Source organism: Erithacus rubecula, assembly GCF_903797595.1.
Source record: "Erithacus rubecula genome assembly, chromosome: 8".
Taxonomy (NCBI): domain Eukaryota; kingdom Metazoa; phylum Chordata; class Aves; order Passeriformes; family Muscicapidae; genus Erithacus; species Erithacus rubecula.
The window spans coordinates 9591961-9615578 of record NC_136659.1 but is presented as its reverse complement, the minus strand read 5'-3'; the positions used below and the strand labels follow the sequence as shown (position 1 = coordinate 9615578).

General features: G+C 37.3%; 2 protein-coding genes across 10 annotated transcripts in view; both read right to left on the bottom strand.

The window, feature by feature from the left end:
* Window positions 1-9941: 9941 nt before the first annotated feature.
* LOC306804623 (baculoviral IAP repeat-containing protein 5.1-like) lies at window positions 9942-13337 on the bottom strand. Its single transcript, XM_079311445.1, has 4 exons — window positions 13079-13337; window positions 12347-12456; window positions 11915-12029; window positions 9942-10867 (listed from the first exon to the last, which is right to left on the bottom strand). Exons 1-4 carry the CDS (start codon window positions 13214-13216, stop codon window positions 10679-10681), a joined length of 552 nt encoding a protein of 183 aa, XP_079167571.1. The 5' UTR covers window positions 13217-13337; the 3' UTR covers window positions 9942-10678.
* A 6107-nt stretch (window positions 13338-19444) lies between these two features.
* Window positions 19445-23618, bottom strand: part of SLC39A10 (solute carrier family 39 member 10) — a 49233-nt gene continuing 45059 nt past the window's right edge. For 7 of the 9 annotated variants that reach the window (XM_079311429.1, XM_079311433.1, XM_079311425.1 and 4 more), the window contains 2 exons: window positions 22444-22612; window positions 19445-21570 (listed from right to left, as the gene is read on the bottom strand). In XM_079311429.1, the coding sequence (XP_079167555.1) occupies window positions 22454-22612 (159 nt within the window). In that variant the 3' untranslated portion in view covers window positions 19445-21570; window positions 22444-22453. Of the gene's footprint in view, window positions 22613-23618 lie in introns of all 9 variants that reach the window. The other 2 variants (XM_079311431.1, XM_079311426.1) reach the window with 1 other exon arrangement.

Genomic DNA, 23618 nt, shown 5'->3' with positions numbered 1-23618 from the left:
AAGCAAAAAAAGGGAAGAAATAAAAAGCAAATGTAAAAAAAAATCCCAGGCTGTAATCTGTCATATATTAAAAGTTATATTTAGAAATTAGATCTAGATATCTAGATTATTGATGATCTTCTAACAGGGTACTCAGACTATTTTTGTACACTTGATTTATGTGCTTTTCTTGATCCATCTTTCCCCTGCAATTGACACTGGCAGTGTCACTGACAAAGTAAGTTACACTGATGTTTTGAATGACTGGGAATGGTGCCATTCCCTCTTTTGTTTCACAGCCTAGTTGTCAATAGGAAATTATGTTGAAGCAGAAATTATTTTTTCCCTAGCTTTTCCTCATATGAAAGAGAAAAACAAGCAGGAAGAATCCCATTTATAGAACTGGCAATACCACTTTGATTTGCTTTACCACTTGCAATTATTCCATTTGCTGTTGATAAATATACTAAGAAAGGGAACAAAACCCACTTTTCTCTTGACAATGTGCAGCTATACAATTGTGCAATAAAAAACTGTTTTATAAATCAAATTATGAGCTGTGCAGGCATGCTGGAATTTGCTATTAAATTGTCCAAACTGAAGCTGAGGAGCAGTTGTGGGTCCAATCTTCCTTGGCTCCCTGTTTGTTTCTGGGACACCCTTTGCATCCCTGGCTCCCACAGCAGTGCAGCCTCTCTCCTTAGGTGTCCCTGTCTCGTGGGTGATCCCAGCTGCTGTTCCCTGAGTTGTTTCTGCCTCCACCAGGGCCTCCCTGGCAGGGTGAGTCTCATTTTGTGATGGGCTCTGACAAAGCTGCTCCTACTGGAAATAGTTTGGGCACACCTCAGTTCCCTGATGCCCATCGTTGTTGTCACTGTCAGCAGCTCTGGTGAGCCCTCAGGAGATTGATGAAATTTTCCCTGTAAATCTCTGTATAGTTTCTCATGGTGGATATAGTGATGTGTTCTGTTTTCATCCTGGATTTGTGTTCCTGGCTGTGTGCCTTCAAGGGCAGGTTCTGGGCACAGCAGAGGGACCTCAGGGTGGGTTTTCTGGGATTTCTGGTTGCCTCTGTTTCCATCTCACCTCTGGTCATCCCAGCTCCACTCTGGTCCTGGGGTATGCACACTGGCTTAGGTGGGAGAGGAGATGCCTTGGCAGAACCTGTGTTCCCAGGCTTTGGGAAGTGGGGCAGGGCATTGGGATAAATCAGTCCCCATATCCTTTCCAGAACTTTGCCCTGAGAGATGTCCTGGCATGGAACTGAACTAGAATAATTCAGTCATGGTTATATTCAAGCCCATACTGAAACTAAGTAGAAGCATTTGTTTGGTTTGATTTCTTCATTGCAAATCTGCATAATTTCCTAATTTCAGTGTGGCTTTGCTCCCTGATCCTATACTTGATGAGCAAAATTAAAAACTGTAATGATGATTAGGCTATAAATGTGTCATAAGGCAAATTAAATGCCAGAACCTGATATTCAGACAACTGTATTTCTTCAAAGGTCTTTTCAAAACCTTTTTGCATTTGTATTATGAGATGAGATAACTTTCATCTTATGGAATAGCTTTTCTGCTAATTTACATTAATGTAATTTGAGAGATTAATTTGGAAAGCACTAGAAAGAATTTGGAAACAACTCCATATCTTAATGTATATTTTGTCATCTGTACAGTGTACAAATACAAGAAACACAGTGTTTATTCAAGTGTGTCTTGACAGGTCTTATTCAGGTGCTCTTGAGAAAAGAAATTAAATTTCTTGTCTTCTTAAAACAAGTAGAAATTTGTTTTGAGAACAAAATTCATTAGGAAAATCTCAGGATCAGGGAATGCCTTTTTTAGATCACATTACTGGCTAGTGTTAGTACTGAAGTCAGTTTGCCTGTGTACAGCTGCCATATTAATACTTACATCTTGTGTATATATTTTATATGGAAGGAAGGATTATTCTGTACATTGAATTCTGATATTTGATTACTGGTTAAAATGTGTCACTTCGTTGTTGTCACAAAAGTACACTAAAAAAATCCATCAAAATGTATGAATTGTTCATGTTGCTTAATTGCACAATGCAGTTGAATAGCCAGTGTAAACTGATATTGCTCCAACAGAATGATGGGAGTTGTGCTCTTTGATCAATTGACCCTGTTTTAAAATTATTTTCAGAAATAATAGTTCATGTTTTGAATAACTTCAAACAAGCTGCTTAACTGCTTCTCTGGTGAACTCTGGCAATGAGCAAGATCAGTAAATTGACAATGGTTTGAGTAAAGCAGAATATGATACAGAGATTCATTTTGATTAATCACTTCTTGCAGTGCTGTGTGGTGATTCACTTGAAAATACAATGATGTTTTTATCTGGAATAATTTATTTTCCAGAACAGACATGTTCTGACAGTAGTAACAACAGACAAGATGCTGGAAACACTAAGGAAGTGCAATGAATGTCTGGAAATAATTCTCAAGGGACTTAATGAATACTTAGAGGAAAAGCATCTGGTTTTCCCCAGATTCTTTTTTTTAAAATCTAATTAGGAACTTCTTGAGGTTTTTTTCAAAGGCCAAAGACCTTACTTGGTATGGAAGTATTTAATAGGGATCTTGTGAAGTAATACAGCCTTTGCTGTAAGAAGAGGAACTGGGTTTGGGTCCCCATACACAGACTTGACAGCAAATTCAGCCAAAACAAGTACAAAAATGAAAACCAAAATGCTGGTTCAGTCCCAGAATATCGTCCCTTTAGTGCAAAGAACAGGACAAGAAATCTTGTGAGGAAAAAAGCTCTTAAAGGTGTTGGCTTTGTTTTTTGTTTTTTGGGTTTTTGGTTTTTTTTTAATCACAGAAAACTATTCTGTTAAGTGGTACCTGGTTGCTCTATTCAATTTCCTTAATGTTTGCTATGGCTGGGAAGGGATAAATAATAACTTTTTATGTACTGGAGGTGGATTAGCTGTTAAAGAGAGAATTCTTGTTTTCCTTATTAGTTTATATGTTACAGAGACTGTAAGTAAAGTTGTACATCTTTAAACTGATATTCAGTAAATACAGTGGGAAGCATCTTGCAGGGGGTTGTACACAGGAATTGTTGCTGAGGAAAACCTTTTTTTAATCAAACTTTAAATTGTTCAGATATTTTTCTTAATTATATATTCTTAGATAGTATTGGAAAGAATAAAATGGAAACAGTAAAAGGACATTGATATTTCCTGTGTTGCAGGAATTGTGTATGCTGTTTTGTTTGCAGATTTGTGCCATTGGTGTTTGATATTTGGGTTTGTGAAAGAAAAAAAGCATCTCAACCCCCTGTTGAGCTACTGGTGAATGAAGGACATTGTACTGCTATCATAGTGAGAAGGAACTATTTAATGCAGAGAAATAAAAGTAATATAGTGAAAAATAAGAAATACAAGAAAGCATAATCATGCCTGGGACCTGACATTCAATTTCTTAACTTTTACAATTTTTTGCAGGCACCAGAGGATTTTCTGGGACAGGATAATAGACACAGTGAGGACATTGTCACCTTGGTGTGAGGAAAGCTGCCTAAGCAGAATTGAGTGACTCGAGGAACACTTGTTGAGCTTGATGTTCATGGTGAGGATGTTCTTGCATCTCTAGTAAGCAAAAAAGGCAAAGATGAGAGTGACTTTGAATGGTTAAGTCAGCTTAGGTGCTACTGGGAGGTGAGTGATACCTCTCAATCCTATTAGAAGGTAATTTCTGTTCACAGTTTTTCAATTTCTGCTTGCTGCTCACACAGGGAATGGTTACACTACAGTGAGAATTTCTGCTGATAAGAGAATACCTGGAACAATCATTTTATGGATTGCTAACTAGAATGGCCAGTAGCCAGATGTAAACAGCTTTTAATTAAAATTACTTGCTTCATCTCTGCTGAGTCTCAGAGCATTTGCTGAATTTGCAGGGAATGTTACAGACAGAATTTGTTCACTCAAAGACTGTATTTTGGTTTTGTGATGCTGCAGGATAAAGGTTGCTATAGGGATGACAATTTCAGTTAAAAATTTTAATTCACTTATAATGCACAAATAAAATAATATTGACAATAATTACTGGAAAAATATGAATGCTTTTACTGGATAGTGGTAAGATACAATGTTTTACATAAATCAGGACAAGATGTTCTCTAATACAAAAGGCATTTTATGTGAAATATAAAAAAAAAATTTAAAAAAGCAGGGGTCACGCATTAACCATAACTACAATTATTAGTCATGATTGCTTCTGTTTACCTTTAGAAGTCCATTAACTTCCTGAATAGCTAGACAAGACAGTTTTACTCTGCAATACGGTTAGCAGGATCTTATTTTAGGTAATGATGAAGTGTAAAAAACAATGGTTTTGTTTGATACTTTATTACCTGTTAATTGGTATTTTTTTCTTTATTTGGTTGCACTGAAATGAGTGTTTCAGCAGCCATGCAGTTGTTTCTAACAGCATTGAGGAAAAAAAAAAAAAGTATGTAGTTTTTCTTTAAGTGGGTCATGCCATGGAGTTTTATGATATGTAAGTATGTATTTAAAAAAATAGTTAAATTTTCCTAAAGGGATCAGTCTATCAGTGTAATTTAACACCAGAAGAGAGATGACATTACTGGTGGGATACTTATGCAAAAAGCAATAGTACAGATCAATTAATATAAGATACCTGATAAGGTGTAGAGCCTGATTTTCAGCTGTGAATTTTCCTAAGAAAGCATGGAAGGAATATTCTCTTCAGATAGCAACAAAGTTAACATCCTCTGAGAGTGTTGCATAAAATTGGGGCATTCTTGAGATGTCCTTGGAGGTTTCTGGTAGTCACATGAAATCCAGAGGATATTTTTTGGTATGCATTGCCTTTGCTGCATTGAAGAAATGTGCTTTTTTTTGATGCTGTTTCTAATTTGGAACATCTGGAGCTGACAGTTGAGCAGTAAATCTGCTCTGGGCACTAAGGTCAGTGTGGCCCATGGTAGCTGAGCCTTGAATGGCAGGTTCTTATTTGGCATGCCTTTATTTGAGAAGGTATTTTACACTGCATGCTTTGGGGAAAACATACCCTTGGTTGTGAAAAGCTGTTAGTATTTTCTTTTACTTTGTGTACAAGGTTGGCTGGATGTGTGATGTTACTTAATACATATTATTGTTTGTGCATTTCTGCTGGCACAAATCCATAATGCTTTCTAAATTGTGATCAAGTGTGACACAGTTTGGAAGTATAAACCTTCTTTGCTTTCAATCAATACGTGCTATTCCACTAAAAAAATGCAGAAACTGTGTAAATTAGTATCAGCACAGAAACAAGTGATTAAGTAAAAACCAATTTTCTTCAGGTAAGTTATAAAACAGAATATTGCATGAGTTACAGAGTTGCAGAGGTTTCCCTTCATCTTCACGGTTTTTTTTTTTTTTTTTTTTTTTTTTTTTAAATAAAAGACCCTGGAGTGAAGGGTGTATCTTCAGATGTTTAATTTATTTTTTGTCTTTATTTACAGTCACACAAACATTTCACCCAAAAAGCTAAAGTTGAATCAAGCTGAAGGAAAGTTAAAAATTTCTATGGATGGTCTAAATAAGAAACAAACAATCCTGAGGGAGGTTCAAGATAAATTTGTTGTATCCCAGCAGACACAGGAATCCAAGAAACAAGAGGAAGTAGACTCAGAAAATCAGGTGTGTGATGCAAAAGGTGAACTACTGTTCTGCTGAAAGCCAGAAAAGTTATTCAAAATTTGTTTCTTTATCACATGGTATTTCTACTTATTTTGAAAATCAGGTCCAGGTTAATGAAAACTGCTAAAAATTAAGAGACAAGATCAGTGTCTGTCATGTAAAGACAGAATTTGGTTATTATCCCTGTTTTCCCTTTTCCTTCAATGCACTAACTTTGGCTTTAGAGATGATACAGATATAGGGCATTGATTGTACTTTTGGAAGCAAAATCACTTGTTGACAATACAGGATGTATTGGGATTCTGATTGTATATGTAATATTTTTCAGGTAATGATTGTATTAATAATTCAATCACTCAGGCTAAACAGTTGACAAATGTTAATGAATTCAACACTTGTACAGATCATCCTCCATTTCACTTTTATGCAGCTTTGATCAAAATTCTTTTTGAACTAATGGAAAGGGGATGAGCATTTTAAAATTAAATAATGATAGCTTTTAATTTTGAAAGGTGAGGTAGAATCTACCTCAAATTAATGGTAAATATTATGCCTGTAGTTATGATTTTATGGCTGGATATTAGGACCACAGGAACCATATAAAATGCAACTCAAGCTTTTTGTAACAACAAATTTTTTAAAAAGCAGAATTAGTGAGCAATCCTATGATAATTTGCAAACATTACCAGTGACTGCTTTTGCATTCCTGTCAATAAAGAAGGATTTCATAGATGATGAAAGCTGTGTGTGCTGGGCTGGTATTAGAAAATTGTTCTTTAATTATTCAAATAGTAAGTCTGAAGTGGGATATGTTGAAAATAATATGTGACTGCAACTTTGAAGTAGGGAAAGAAATAATACAGGTTTTAGCTGAGTTTTACCTAAATGCTAAATTGCTGTTTTAACATAAGAATGAGCAAAATTATTCTGAACAAATGACATAAACATGGTCTGACCTAGACTGTGATTAACATGCAGGTTTGCTGCATTCAGTTTACATTCTGCATTTGCTGGTATCCACCTGTGTTGCAAATATAACCTGGCTCCATCTCCCTTGGGCCCTCAGAAGTGACTGAACCACAAGGAAATCTGGGAGCTCAGCAATTCTTCTGGGACATTTTTGAGCCCTTGCTGAACACTGTTCTGTGCTGTGAGATTCTCTTTCTACCACTGCTGATGCTACTGTCTCATCTGACAGATATTCAGGTTCTCCAGAACTATGGTGTTACTAAATTTTCCCTAATCTATGTTTATCAAATGACTCTAAGTCCTTGTGACTTTACAAAGTTCACACTTTATTAATATGCTGTGCTGGTGGGTTGCAAATGTATTTTCTGAATCTCTGGATGCATTTTACCTGTGGAAGCTTTCTTTTCTTGTGGGTAGGCTGGACAGTATCCCTTTCAGATGTTTTCCTGAATCTTTCTAAAAGGGTGAAAAAAGACATTCTCCTTCAGCTGGTGGTGGATCATTCCCAAGTGCAGTTTCTGATCCATAACAAAGATACATAACTGCCTTTCATGGTACATTTTTTCCACCAAAACTTCTTCTCCTAAATTTGGGCTTTCTTCCACAATATCCATTTTCATTAGTGGAAAATTCCCTTTGTTTTTGCTTGAAAATACTCACTTTAATACAGTTGTGTGCATAAGATGCTCAAAATTTCAGAGGGATATTATTTTGATTTAAATATAAAACTAAATGTGATTAAACTTTCTAGTAAGAACTTTTATTCTAAATACATTCTTTTAAAGAGGAAAATTGTTTATTGTAAACAATGAACTTTAGGATTAATCTATCTCCTCTTAAATTCTTCAAGGATTGTACTGAGTATGTGCCTGCTATGATTTTTATACTAATGTGCTTTTGCTGTAATGACAAAAGGGAATAAATTGCCTTAAGAAGCACTTTGAGATAAGCATTTGAAGAGCTTACATTTCAATTTTGAAAGTTTGTATTTTTCCCTTCAGTAATACAAGAAGATGGCCTCTGATGATGGCTCTTTAGGGAGCTATCAAACAAACAAATGAAAAAAGAACATACAAAAAGCCAATAGTTTGCATATAATCAAGCCCAGTGACCCTCAGTTCATTACAACACTGGAAAAATGCATTCAGGAAGGTCAATGATTAATGAAAGTGTGAATTACAGAAGGACCTGGAGGGGGCACAATTAGCTAAAAAATGAAAGTAGTGAATATCCAATGTTCTTACAATTAAGGAAAATAGATCTGTTTTCCGCCCTTGTTTTGAATCAAGTGAGTACTATTGAAGCCCTCACTACCAAGTTATACTTAATACTATACTAAGATACTTTTTAGCACAATATAGTCAGTTTAATTTATATATTTAATAGCTTAATGAGAATTACCGTTTCTTTTTTCATATTAGAATAATAATATTTCTACACATTATCTTGCTGGAAAATCAGTTAAGGTGAGAATTTTGACAATAAATGTGCAACTCTGTTTTAATTTTAAAATGGTTGGCTAAAACCTGGCAAGAATTCCTGGCATTTTTTTTTTCCTCCTCCCCTACCATTTTTTTTTTTTTTTTTTTTTTTTTTTTTTTTTTACATCTCTGGGTGACTGGTATCAGAAGTGTTGACATTTCTCACATCTAATATTTCACCTTGCAATTCTGACATTCTTTCATTCACTCAGGAATTTAATTAATTACATTTTTCACCTTTCCCAGTTTAGATCTCCTGATGGTAGCTGGTCACCTTCTTTTATAAAAATATTTGGAAGGCTTAATACAGTAGTCAACTCACATGCAACAGCTACATTGGATTTTTTGTCTGTAGTGTAGTTTGCAACAGGGAAAGGTCTGGGCAGTCTAAGCTTAGCAAAACTGTTAAAGATATTGCTAATAATTATTTTAGTCAGAGCTTAATATTTTGGGATCATATTAGAATGCACCTTTGAGGTAACCTTTACCACCAAGACAGTTTGTATTCTATAAATCTAACTCCTTGACTTTAACTCTTACTATTTTATATCTCAGAAAATCCCCTGTATCCCTGTGTGCCAAAATTAGAATAAGCAATAAATAAAGTTACCTCACATTGATTCCAAACCTTCCATCAGCAGAAATATAAAGATATAGAACCTGAATGCCAGCTGCCAGTGTGAAGGATGCCAGTCATCCCCAGGGAAAGTTTGGAGTAAGCCTCTTTTGAAGATTTTACCCAGTGAAAGCAGAGGTGGGCAGCCCCACAGAAAATTCTCTGTAGCTAAAATAAGTGAAAGGTGCTGACTTACAGCAGTAAAGATCAAAGAGGTGTGGGACAGCTATGTGTGCATTCACACAGCCACACTGGAGTAAATAAAAAGTCCTTAATGTAAGCTGTGTTTCATAAAATGTGATCTGTAGACTCACTGTCATCTGCTAACTGCTGAAGATTCTCAGACAGGAACACCAAAGCTGAGAGCAGAACTGACCCTTGCATGGCAGATCAAAAGGAATGGCATTATCTGTCACTATCCTGATGCAGAGAGTTGCTGCACCTTTTTTTATCATCCATGTAGCTCTAATAGTCCCAATTAAATGTGAATACTCACAGGTACTCTGTCAGGCTAATACAAAGTTAACACCCCACACACCAAGTGCTGCCCCCACTCTGCAATAGCAACAGCTGGGTTGGGCATAAACCATTTACAAAGCTCTCTGCTGCTTTGCTTGGCTTCAATTTTCTCATTCTTGTTTTACTGCCACCCCTGTCTGCATGCAGCTGCAGCCTAGCTCATAGTTACCTAGTGATAGTGCAGTGTGATTGTCACTGATGACATGTTATCAGTTTAGTGTTAAAGACTGGCACTAGAATAGAGTTCTAAGAGAGAATTAAAATGCATGCTCACTTCCTCTCTGGCATAATTTCTTCACTTTGTAGAGAAGAGCTTGAACTTAAAAATTACTCCAAATCTTTAAAAGATAGCAATCCTGTGCTATACAAGAAGCTTCTTAGAATAACTTTTTTTTTTTTTAAGCTTTAAGCATGTCAACATCATTTCTGTAACTTAAGAAAAAACACTGCATGGGTTGACATGTCAAATTAAGGGATAATTTACTCCCAAGATAGGAATTCATAAATGCTTTGAAGAATGTTGAAATACATGTTTTTAGGTTTCCCAGCATGAGGATTTTCTTGCAGAGTGGAAAGACAAGTCAGGGAAGTTCCAAAAACTGCTGTTCACTCACTGCCTGAGACCTGACAAAGCATTGTACAAAACTATAACCTTACTGAGAAAGGGACTGTCTGCATCTTAAAACCCCAAAATATTTGCAAGCATGTATTTTTATTCTACAACAGTCTTTGATAAAGGAAAATAGGAATTAGTAATATTTTAAAAGAACTTCAGTGAATTTGAAATTGTTATGAAAAACTTAAAAAAACCCCAAAACTTAGAGTAGGGCTTTAGCTTTTGTTCTTTCACTTGCACACCAAAATGCCCAGAAGTCTTCCTTAAGACTGTCTTACACACCTTGTGTCTACCCTTGTTCAGTACACCTGCTGTTTCTGCTGAATGTTATTATCTGTGTCAGTTCTGTCTGATCTAGAAAGACAACTTAGTGGTAAGCAGGAGTATAGATAATGCAGGTGCTTAAAGCAGTTGTTGCAGACACAGAGATCCAGTTCATTTGCTGGAAAGTGCTTTGAAGCAGAACTGTTTTGATTTGAGCCTGCCTAAGTGTAAGGTTTTAACACAGATTACAGAAAGTACTCACAGTTGTGAATCTTTATTCCAAAGAAAAAAAAAAGACACCTTGCTAAAAAACACAACAAAAGTATTTGCTTAAACATTTTTCAGGGTAGTGAGACTACTCTTAGTTGCCCACCCAGCCATCCCAAGAAAGCACACAGTGAAAGACAGGCCATAACCTGTGTGTACTCACTCTGACCCAGAGAGGCTGAGAGCAATTCCCTGCATACACTTCCCCACACACCTGTTAAGCTCTAGCTCAGATAAAGAGAGGAATGCCTGCACCAGATTAAGAGACACTTTTCGAGTCAGGTTTCACATCTGACTTGTGCTGGGCTCCTGTTGCCCAGCAGTTGAGCCTGCTGGCTGCTGCTCTGCTGGCTCATCCCCGAGGGGCAGTGGTGCCAGGAGCTGGGGTCTGCAGCCAAAGTAATCCACCAGCCTCTGCCTCGTGGCCGCGACTTCTTCTTGAAAAGAGTTGATTGTGCGCCGGCCAACTTGGCACTTGAACCAAAGCAAGAGATTGAGATTCAGCTGTGTAGTTCCACCAAATTCCAACCCCCCTCCTCAGGCTGATTCAGGTATCAGTGCTTCACGATGGCAGTTGTACCCTGATCAGCCTAGTGCACAGCCCTCCCAGCTATCTGTGACAATATCCTTGGTATTTACAATATCCAGTATACTGTATGTGGAAATAAAGTCAGATTATGGCCAAGACCCCTTTTGAACCTTGAAAAATTGCTCTAAATCATTCACAGTTCAAGTTAGGTAACATCACCTTGTCACTCTTAGTCCACCTTTTAAGATATCACTGTGCCACAGGATCCTGTTTTTTTGTACTTTAATCTGTTGTACAGTGACCTTAAATGCTTAACCTTGACAGTCACCAGGTATGTATATTTATATATTTAATACAGAATATTATTGGTAAAGACCTTATTTGTGCAAGCCCACCAACAAGTAATAGGCAGAATTTTTTACTGTGCCTCATCAGGGAAGTTAGTTCACTTGATTCTTACTATCCATAGGATTAGGGCTCATATCAGCTGATCTACATCAACTGAGCAGCACAGTTGTGTGCTTTTTTTATATGTCAACATTATGGCATGAGACCCCCGAAGTGGGGAGGAGCAAAATATTTGAAAAGGGCTTTAAAAATTAATTAGGCAGATTAATATGTAAAACTGGACATGTGAAGCAATCATCGGGTCAAATATTGTCATTTCATCTAGGTTGTTCTTCCTTCCTGAGAATGGTAGAGCTGCTCATTAAGTTTTCTGAATTGATTATTGCACCCAATATTTTTCCAACTGTTGTTGGAAAAACACTTCTAAAGGAAACAGGTTTGCATTCAAAAGCCAGACAATAAACTACACTGAGAACTGCCTAGGTACAGATTTCTTAGCCAATAATGCTTATAAATCTTTACTTAAGAATAAGTAATGTTCTAGCCTTAAATAGTCATTCCTGGCTGATGTGTGGAAATCTTGGCAAGAGAAGTTTTTGTTTACATTTTAGCTTTGAATTTCAGGTTACGTGGTTAACACTTACAATGAAGGTCCTCAGCCGGGTCATCTCCAGCATGTAGTACTCCTCCATTGTCAGCTCATCAAAGTGCTTGGGAAGGGATAAAAATTCACAGGTGTGACGTTTGGTGTGTTCCTCCCTGCAAGATAAACCCAGAATAAGAACAGATGCTAAGGCCATGGAAGTTTCATTTCAGCAGATGAAGAGATCTGTATACAGGCAGGTCTCTTCAGTACTTGTGCTGTCTATCAGCAGAAACAGTATAATACAGAAAAAATGAAACATTTTAGTGGATCTCAAATAAAAGGTAGTTGAACAATTTCACAGTTACTGGCAAGATAAACTTCCAGTTTTGTGAACTGTCATGGTGGAGACTGACAGGGACATTAACTCATTGTAAAATTACTCAAGATATTTGGAGAGATACTTTAAGAGCATTGTTACAGCTGTGCTTACCATGGGTCATCATTTGGTTCCCAGCCCACCAGCTCTAACAAGCAAAAGAAACATTTTGCCACATCTGGTTCATTTGCACTTGGACAATGGATGAAGCCAGCCTTTGCCATCTGCAGGGGACAGTTTAGAAGTTTAGAGCCTTATCCCACACATTACTCATGTTTCCTGCCACTTTAGAATCATGTCTGGTCAGGACACCTAAAATGAAGTTTGTCTTAGTAACCAAACACCTTCTCAGGTAACTCTTGCAGTATGACTCATCTGAGATTCAGGCTGGCAGTGTGATGTGTGTGCCAAAGTAAAAGTCAGGTGGATTTTTTTTTATTTAAATAATTTCCATTTCTGAATTTGAAGTAGTGATCATTCCACTGTTTTATCCTTCGTGCTGGATCTGTACTTGTTTAATGTAGGCTGTTTTATCATGAATAAAATTCACAATTAGAAAGACTATGTAAGAAATTAATTTTTAAATGACAGGAACAACAACAACAAAAAAAAGAGAACAAGAACAATTCTTACTGAAATCTGTGGGCAGACTAGTGGACTGAACACAGAAAAAAACAGTATCACTACAGTATTTCTGAGGAGGGAACAGAGGAAAGCTTAGTATTTTACTTTTTATCTTCAGGTTTAGTGGACTCCTCTTGAACCTGAATATACTTAACAATGACTTCACATTCAGATATAGCATACATAAATGAAGCAGAGGCAAAATAACTATTTGAGACTTACATTTTCTGGAGTGCACTTGCAGTTCTCCTGGAAGGGCCACTTGGTGAAGGTTTTTAAGCGAGTCTCATATTCATACATCTCCTTAAAATCAGTTAAGAGTTTGGAAGCTGAGCTAAGCTCTTGCAGGAGTGCCTCCATCTGTGAAGCCAACAGTCAGTACAAGGCAAGGTCTCTCTCCTGCTCTCACATTTAAGGCCTTTGCTAATTGCTGTCACATTGCACCTGGAGAGCAGGGGAAGGCTTAAAGGAACCTTAGTCCCTTCCTATGCATGTGAGTTTATGGGCAGGGCAGCCAAGGGAAATGAAGCTATTGGAATTTCTTCCCCTTGTGTCACAGTCTGTGTCCTTGGTCACACTATATATTTTTTAACTGAAATAAAAATTGCCCACGGTGATTGCGGATTTTACAATTGAAATGTCAAAACCTGCAAGTTAAGATCTCTAGTTACAAGTACAGAAACTTCACATTTAAAGTTTTAAAAAAAACTGTCCTGATTGCTACCAAAGGGGTTGAACTAACATTGCTGTTTGAAGCCTTCAGTGCTCTTAAATTTTATGTTCAGAGATTAATTCTTAGGATTGTCTTTGCAAATGCTGTTACATTTCTTTAAAGAAGCAGTGGTAATTTTATAATATTATAATTATTCTGTTCTGGTTTAAAATATTATAGAGCATAGCCAGATGCTGGATGATAATATTTTAAAGGTGTATGTCTGTAAGGGTTTACCATATCAAAGCACTAAGCTGTCATTTTATAAACTGTCTCTTACTTTGGTATAGAGTCCAGTTAAATTCAATAGAAGTTTAAACATCAATGTCTTCAAGACTGCTGCATGCAGCAGCTTTCTAAGAAAAGATCTTAACACCTCTGAAAGATGCTGCGTTGTGAGACTTGAAAATTTAAATCTACTCCAAAATACAGATGGAGTAAGTGCAGAAAATAATCCAGCACATTATTCTGTCCAGATGTGGTGACAGAAATGAGATTAATGAACATTTGTATAGGACTTCCAATGTCAGCTCTAGGGCATTGTTTTTGCCTAGATTTACAAATGTTACATCACTGATTCCTCTGGGACTGAACTGGTGTCTATTTTTATATGCAGGAATACTGTCCTTGAAATTAATAATCAGATGTTTAGAGTAATGTATGTTACATGAAAATAGGACACTTTACTTCCTTTCTTTTTCTTTTTTTTTTTTTTTTTTTTTTTTTTTTTTTTTTTCAGATAATACTAATGGTGCAGGAATTTATCATTCCTAACCTGGGCCTTCCAAGCACTGATATTTATAGTTTTTCCTGGTGCTGACTCTATGGCAGCCCTTCTTAAGTTTGCTGATGATCAGGTATTTTAATCTTATTTTTTACTGCAGTTGATGTTTGTGTGTGTAGGTGTGTGCACAGTGAGTGTATTTGCATGAAGCAAGGAACTTTGATTAAAAGTTGAAATGCCAAACTAAACACAAAACCTGTTTTTAACTGCACAAAAACATGGTAAAATTGATCTCATGCTTCTCTTTAACACAAGACACTAATTCATGCAAATGGATTGTTTTCAGGAATGAATGATTTGTTTGTGTTTAAAAGAAATTGTAGGTGAAATATTTTGGCATATTTTATCATCTTGTGATGTCATGATCTATTTAACTGATTAGTTTGTGTCATTTTGAGGGCAAAATGCAAACATGGAACAAAACCATAATAGTTTAAATGTTTCTTGTAAGCTGTCTTATCTGACAATGCTATTTTTTTCAAACACACATTATGTGTAATATATTAGTTAATATATAAACACCCCAGTAATATGGGACCGTGGAGTCCTGGGTAACATTCATACATCAGAATTGAAATACAGATTTTTTTTTTCTTTGACTGTTTTTATGGCATTTAAAACAAACCAGAAATTGCCCATTTTCTGCATTCTTATGTAGAAAAGTACTCCTAGAATACTAGAAAGCAAGATTATACATGTAATAACACATTCTAAGATGTAGTTCTTGCACTTCCTGCCTGTAATTCTGTCAGAATTCTGTGCTGTTGAGATTGACAGGTAGATTTCAAGTCTCCAATCACCAAGCTGCAAAGGTATCCTGCATTTTATGGTAGATTGTCTACATCCCTCAAGAGAACATTGTTTGCAGAAATATTTTGAAACTGTCAGAATTTAATAGGTCCAGATTCAATGGATGGGTAGTTGGAGCTTTTCACTGGACAATACATAAAAAGTGGCATGGCATGAAAGAAAAGATTTAAATTGTATTTTAAACTATGCAGTGCATTAAATATCTGATACCCACTGTCTGATCCTGACTTTTCCAGTAAGTGCAGAAAACCTGTGAGTAATGTTGCAACTTTGTAAATCAGTTAAAGCCTGATGACCCTGATAAATGCATGTCTGTGATCTGGGGGAGAAAGCCTCAGAAATTGTCTTCCACTGCAAGGAAAGTAGTCTCAGTTACTGCCAATAGTGAAGAATATTTTATTTGTTATTGCTTGTCTAATACTTCATCAATTGAAACTTGTTGCTATGGCATTAATAATACAGCTCTCTAGGTATATATTTCTTTTTAAAAAGGTAAGACTGGGAAAACCTATCCACTGTTTTAATAATTGGAGGTGTGTTTGCAATCACATTTTATGTTATTTTACATTATTTTTCTATAATTAATGTAGATTATCTAAATTAGATGTACACAAATAAATAGCTTTAAAAAAGAGACTCTTTGGAACTGATGCTCAAGACCATTTAAAGACCTCCTGCTGAAGGTCTTTGTCTGGGAAGGGTTTCCCCTGACTCACAAAGTGTGAGAGCAGGAAGAAGCTGGGCTCTGAGAGGCTCAGCTCTGCTGTGCAGGACAGGAGAAATGAACTGTTCCTGCAGGTGTAAAATATCCTATTGCCACCCCTGATGGCTGGCTGGGATTTATTCAGTGCCAAGGACAAGTCCAGCCCCTGGACTGCTGCAGAGTGAAACCAGCTGGGATCTATTATGTTTTCTTTTCTTTTTTCCTTCTGCCAGTGTCAGGATTAAATGCTCTAGAGATGATATTTTGTGTTTGGACTCAGATGTTTATTAATTCTTGTCTGTGTTCCAGTGAGTTCTACTTGTTAGCACTTCTAGTTAACAAGTTAAAAATGGTTATGTATCTTTCTCTCTTTAAGGCCTAACTGTTTAATTAAGAACAAACACCTAAATAATTTTTACTTTTAAACCAGTAACTAATTACCCGTGGCAATGTGGGATTTTCTATCCAATTACAAAAGTACCCCCTAAACTCATGAAGAAATAGGTGAAGAAAGAAACCTCTGCTCTAAAACTCCCATCTTGCCTTTTATATATTAATATATTCTAAAACCTTAAATTGCAACTTTTCCACCATATGATATTACACATTTGCATTCAAACTACACACTAGTGATCCTAGTTCTGACATTCAATTTTGGAAGCCATCTCCATGGCCTCAAGTGAAAAGCACTGTTTCCTTGTGGATCAGTGCTTGTTGGCACAGAAAGTCCAGCAGGGATCCAGCTGAGGAACTGGCAGAGGGCCTTTCCTTCCCTGTTTGCAGAGGTGGGTGTTTTCCTCAGAAGCCTCTCGGGAGTTTTCCAGCCATTCGTGGTACTTCTTCATGGTCCAGCTTCCTAAGCAGCCCAGCAGGGGCAAAGTCTGTTGAAGTTATGGATGGCAGGAAGAGGGGAGGTACTTACACTGTCAGCCTGGAGTGGTTTTGGTCAGTAATGTGGTTAACAGGCAAATTCAGGCAATAATGTGATTAACAGGCAAGTGATTCAAGCATCTTCACAGAGGTGTTTCTTTCCTGAAGGAGAGTGGGGGTGGAGGGGTGTGAGGGGGATGTCCTCCTATTATATGATCAGAGGTTCTGAAAAAATTGCAGATATAGTTCCTAGCAAGGGAGGGGACCTTTTTTTGTCCTGAAAGATAATGATTTGTATGTAGTAAACATTTCTTGGTACTTTGACTGGTTTTCTTTATCCCAGTTCTCAGTCCATCACCCACTCTTGCCTTCCTGCAAATAATTTTCTGTTATCATGTTTTTTGGGTTTTTTTAAATGCACCTAAGAGGAGTTCAGCTTCTCCCCATCTCAAGAATTTAAGCATGTTTGATTTTTCTAAAAATATAAAATAAATAAAAGTTATTAGCCCAGCTATGGCCTTGTGATGGCATACATTTATTTTAGAAAGATGCTGAACAAGTAGAGCTAATTTTGGAAGTTTTCCATAAACTTGTATCCAGGGAGTTTCAGCTGCATTACTATGGAAATTTTTGGTGCTATTATTCTTCAAAAGCAGCAATGGCTAAGTGACTTGAGGGATGATTATTAAAAAGTATTTGAAGGGCTGGAGATGAAATAGTTCAAGCATGAACTAGCAGAAGTAATTAACAGCTTTAAAACTTTCCGGTGAGAATTCTGGCTGCCTTCCAAGTGAATTACAGTGATACTGATAGGGCTGCCCAGGGAGGTGCTGGGTTGCTGCTCAGATCACTGTCCTGTTTTCCTGCAGGAGCTGCCAGCTGCTGCTCCTCACTCTTGACTGGGGAATGCAATTATGGTGCCAGAAGCACTGATAACTGGGATTGGCTGAGTAAGAGTTCTGAAGATGTTATTTTCCTCGGAAATCATTACCAATGTCAATTATACACTTGATCCAAGTGGTGTTTATTTTCCCTCTCCTGAAGATGTAAGTATCTCAGAACAGCAGAATTGACAACAGCTTCTTTTTTTTTTCTTTCTTTTTTTTTTTTTAATAGATGTATCGTCACTGAAAGATGTGTCTCAGTGTTTACTTGGTCACTGTCTGCTTTGGTGGCTTAATCTCATCTTCTATCAGGCCTTGTTTCAGTGACTTCTGAGAAAGTGACATTATGTAAACACCACTCAATTACTGTCATCTAAATTCACTCTGTGAGTCAGCACTCAGGGGACAGTGAGAAACAGAGCCCAGTGAAGTTAAAAGCATTTTAAAATAGGCATGAGAGAAGCAGTTCATTATACCTACTGGAGGCAGAAAGGCCACAATAATCAGCTTAATTTAGCACACAGGAGTTGTGTCAGTCATCAGCAAAACACCTTCAGGCACTTGGCAGGCAGTGGGCTCAGAGAGGGGCTGCAGCCCCTTACATCTGGTATCTCATTTTAACAGAATTTTCATCAGCTCATCAGAATTTTTCAGAAATTGTATCTTTATATCTTAGTTGACACACTTTATTCATCACTCTAGGAAAACCTGCAGTGGTTTTGAAGTACAGCTTGTGACCATTTGTGGGCTGGTTTGCTGCCTCTGCATCTTCTTTTCAAGCTAGAGGTATTTTCCCCCACCTTTTCTCAGTGCCAAAGCTGTACTGAATATACAGACACAGAATATACTGAATATACAGGCACAGAATCGTTTCCCAGAGCTCTTTGGAATGACTGAAAATGCTGCTATTACCAAGGATCAGTCAGAAACACAACTGCTATTTGACACCCTTCTTACACAGGTATGTAAAGCCACACACCACCTTACCCTGACCTTCCACTGTTAACAATGTTAGTAATGTGCACATTCCCTCCCGAGTTTTTACTGTATTTTACTGTGTTGTAGCTCCATTCTGGTGAAATTACTTTTCCACTTAAGAATGTTTTAAGGCTTTTTTTTTTTTTTTTTTTTGTCCTCTTGAAGAAACATTTTGTGCCTGCACAGTCAATTTATGTATCTCCTACTTCCTCCAGCTTTTAGCAGTTTTCAGCTCCTTGGCCAGTTCTAGTCCAGTTTGTAAGCCAGGTACAGTCTAGTGCAACCATGGTTCAGGAGGAAGAAAAAGACACATCTGTAGGCAAGTGGATACTGTTAGTTCTAAGCTAGTAACTTTAACTGCAGTAATAGAGAGAGTTCTGCTGCTTTAGAAGAAGGCACTTACAGCAATGCCACAGAATGCGAAACAAGAATAGTGAGAAGAGTTTACAGGTAGTAAAACTGAGACATGTTCTGGGCAGATCATGTTTCTGAAGGATGGGAGTAAGACTTTCCCAGGATGGGCAGCTTTCTCTATAAGTGACTCTGGACCTTTTCCCTGAGCAATCCAAAGACTTACAGGATCAGCTAGAAAATCACAGTAACTTTCCATGGAATCCCCCAATCACTATTCTTGTTTTCAGTATTGCTCCCACCTGACTGACCTAGAAGTTTGTAACATTTAGTGGACAGAGCATTTCTGCTAGTTTTTAATTGTTTAAGCAACCCTGTTAATCAAGGTATTTTGACACCTTCCTTTTCAGAATTTATTTTAGGGGCTTGTCTGCTGAACTGAAAGGTATATTAAAACACACAAGTAATCAAACCTTAGAAAACTCAACAAAAATAACTGCTCCTTGAATAATTTTTTTTATTTTCTGAAGGCTCCTTATGTATAAGGAACATACATAAAAGGAACACAACACTGTTGACAATGAACAAAACAGCATTTGATAATTTCCAGCTTTATAAAATTTTTAAAAAATGATTTAGTTATAACAAAAAAACACAATAGCTCAGCAAGTTATCTTATTGGACCATTATCACATTTTAAACCATAGACTCAGTTGTTAATGGGGAGAGGAAAGAAAAAAAAAATCACACTGCATCTAGCAACTACAACATTTTCTAAGCATAATCACAGCGGATTGAGTGCAATGTGATTTACATCAGAATTCATATGGGATGTCACACAGTGACAGCATTGTAATATACAAGTAACATTTATGCCCTCCAACAAATACAAGTTAAATGAGACTCTGGATTCAAGCAAAATGGAATGTTGAAGCCAAGTAGAAATGTAGTGGAATTCAGATTGTCTGTAATGTGACTCAGAAGTGTACATTAGAATCATCTGGAATTCAATACTGGTGGAAACACAGAGAAGTCACAGCTGTTACACAGCTCTGTTTGCAATAAATACTAGAAAATAAATCTATATTCTGTGAAAAATACAGTACCTACCTTCGATGACCATGTTTTTCCCTTGTCTGAAGATGGTCTTGGAAGGAAGTTAACTATTTTCCTACAGAGGCAGTGTATTGAGCTATAACCAAATTCCAACTAATACAACACTAAATATACTACTGGAAATACAGAAGTCTTCATTTGAAAAGAATTAAGAGAAATAAACCTTAAAAAATGATTTGACGAAATATCAGTTCAGCTGCATAATGACCCCCTTATATTTCAGAATTGACAGAAAAAAACCCCCAAACTTAAGTCAGTCAGTTTAATACAAAAGAAACAGATTCTTTAAACTCAGATCTTCAGAAGGTATCCAGGAAGTTTTGTCTCACTGACCAAACATGGGCACTATGCAAAACTGGCATCCAGGAGTTCTACACTGCAGAAATTCAGCAATCTGAAGCTAACAACAGTGTGTTTGCTAATAAGGGTTCTACACTAAATATGTTTAAAGAGGAAAAAAGAAAACCTGAGTCCAGAACATCAAATGGCTGCATGTCTGAACTCTGGGCTTTTGGCTTCTTCACTGAAGAAACTGCACCCTTCTTTGAAATGGACCCTTAATACTGTTTCCTGATACTGCATTAGGAAGAAATACTGGCAACCAACTGATACCTGTAAAATACATGAGCTGCTCTCAGTCAAAGCTAAACTGACCAATGAAGCTTCCAAAGTAAAGGGCCACAGGAAACACAGGAACTTGAAATGGAATGCAGATACCCACTGGCTCTCATTAAAGGTGTTAGGATTAGTGCTTTAGCAGCTACACTGGCACCAAGCAGACCAGAACTTGAAAACTTACAGCACATAGTCAAACTACAGCTTTCACCTGGCATACACAGAAGAGAGACAAACTGGATGTTTTTAAAAAAACCTACTACCATGCTTAGGACTGGTACTACAGAATCAACTTGCACTCCCCACAAACTCACAATTTTTTTGTTGTTTTTAAGGAGATGGGTACAAGAAGAACTAACTCATGTCTGGCAATAAATGCCTGTCAGCACAATCTGATCTAGGACAGCTGGTCCCAGCAAGTTAAGGCCCAAATTTTCAGTCTATTCTTCTAAATGACACATACCATGGTTCTACCACATCTGCATTTTAATAATCTAATTTAAATACCAAAATTGTAAAAAAATATCATAGAAATGAACTCCTTTATACGGAAGTAGAAATCTTACATATTCTTTACTGCCAGAAATGGCTGGTGTCACAATGTCTGGTATCAAGGCATTGTAGGAACAGATTTGATGCGCTGTTACAGTATTGTAAATACCCTACCAGTACAACATACGCAGAGCATAATTTCACCCTTGTGTCCAGCTGCAGGAACTAGCATCTTGCACCTTGATTTAATATGAAGAGAAGAAAACAGTCCAAAATAATAGTTTAAAAAAATGGAGAAATTCCCACATGGATTCTCTTGTTAAAACAGTTTGCACAAATTCACAGCCACAATTCTTCAGTAGTTTATGCTGCAAGTGGCACACAATACATGTTTAGCGTCTGTAAGAAAGAACCAGAAACAGCTCAATAACTCCAAGGTCAGGGATTTCCCCAGGCTAACACTAATTCTACTGCATTTTGCATTTTCCTACTAATATCAAGGTACAAACATCAAATAAATCTCAGCTGGGGAAAAACATCATCAAACTGATCCTCGACAGAAGTTACACTTTGCAGAGTACATGGCAACAGCCTGCCTTCTTACACAAGAGCTTTGCATTGATGGAGTGCAGCTTAACACAGCTTGTAAGAATTTAAGCAGTGTTTAGGCTTGGGGTTTCCTTTTTAAACATTTAACCCGTGTCCTGCTGTAAGATTGAATACTTAAAGTCACCACTATACAGAAAAAATCAGCACAGGATTAACAGGTGTATATACAGAGGTGCACACACTCATGTATGTGTGCACATCTGTTATATCTCTATAGACCTAGACATACATAGAGACAGCTATGCTCTACTCAAGACTCATGGGGCACTAAAAGTTTCCTTGGGTTCCTTGCACAGGTGTTTCAGCTGTAACATCTTCTGGGTTCTGTCCAAGTGCACTAATGGAATGGTATTTTCCCAAATGAGATCTTTCCCTGTACTTTTTCTTTCTTAAGCAAGCAGTGATCCCTATACAGCACCCTGACCTTGGCCCTTATTTCTCCGATTTAGGGTTTCCTAAACGTCGGTCACTCGAGTTTAGGAGTTGTGTTGGGTAAGCTCATCTGATGGGATTAGAGAAAAGGAGAAGCTACTCTAGGCAGAAAGGAATCTCCTGTCCTTGTGTAAGCAGTGCAAGCACCACGTGTCCTCTGAGCAGTGTGCACACAGCCACACAGTGCAGACTCAAAGCCAGACAGCAACAGATTGGAACCACAGTGATTACCAGCATCAGGTCAAAACTGGATGTCAAGCACAATTTTGTCTTCATAGAGGGCAATCACCAGCATGATGGCAAATCCAAGAAGCAGACCTAGATTCTGAAGAATAAACTGCCCTACAGGACAGTAACCATGCTCTTCATTATCTCCATCTCCATGAAGCATTTCTGGAAGCTGAAAGATACAAAACAATTTAGAAAGTTATTTCACCTCTATTCCATTTATACATGGACAAGTTTTCAGGATATCGCCAAGGATAAACACTCCAGGGTTCAGATATAAAAACAATACACAGAATTTAAGACAGCTTAAATTCTACTGAACAGCTACATTCAATAAAACCTGATCACATGAAGTATCTACAAAACAAACTAAAAATGCCTTTCCTTGAACTTTCACCCAATCATCCATGAAACTGAACGTGAAGTTCCTCAAGATAGGGCACAGCCCAATATTCTTCAAGTTCTGCTCTTTTAATTTCAAAAGAATTCAAGTCATGCTCAAATAAGCATATGACTTTGATTAACTTAGCCATTCATCTGTCCTGTGAGATGCTTACACGTATTCACATACACATTCCTTTTAAATATAGGAATGATAGCTACAAGCAATTCAAGAGACATTTTTTGTGCAGATATAAGAACTTATGAAAGTTCTGTACATTCTGGGTATTGCTCACCTGTGAGGAAAAGTCAGAGTACTGACAAAATCAACCAAAAGTAGTGCTCTTGAAAATGTAAAAATAAAATTTTGTGTTTTACAAAGCCATCCACATACAACAGAACTAAAATATTTACAAGGAAATTAATTCAAGAAAGCAGGTGGCAAATGTTAAGATCTGGTTCCTGAGAGATGCTTCTGCCTGAATGAAGGTGCAAATGAGACCATACACTAACGTTGAGTGTCAGGATTTTATTTAACAGCAAATGTAAGGCACAGAGAGAGAGAAACAGAAGAGAGAAAGGAGGGAGAGGAGAAAGGAGGAGTGAGAAAGATGAAGCAGAAGATAGTCACCACCTGTGGATCCAGCTGATATCTCCCGGGTCCTCTTCACCCTGGCAGCCCCAGAGTGGGTGTCCTGAGGTCACTCAAAGCTTCTCACCATTTACACATTTTAGCAGACATAAGCTCGAAGCTCAAAGCTATGCAGTTCTCTTATTCTACTGGTTAAAATGATTCT

Coding starts and splice junctions, on each gene's coding strand:
- LOC306804623 (XM_079311445.1), bottom strand. CDS start 13,216: ATGGAGGCACTCCTGCAAGAGCTTAGCTCAGCTTCCAAACTCTTAACT. Junction 12,030..12,346: donor GAACCAAATGATGACCCATG/GTAAGCACAGCT, acceptor TTTATCTTGCAG/GGAGGAACACACCAAACGTC. Junction 10,868..11,914: donor CCCGGCTGAGGACCTTCATT/GTAAGTGTTAAC, acceptor CTTTGGTTCAAG/TGCCAAGTTGGCCGGCGCAC.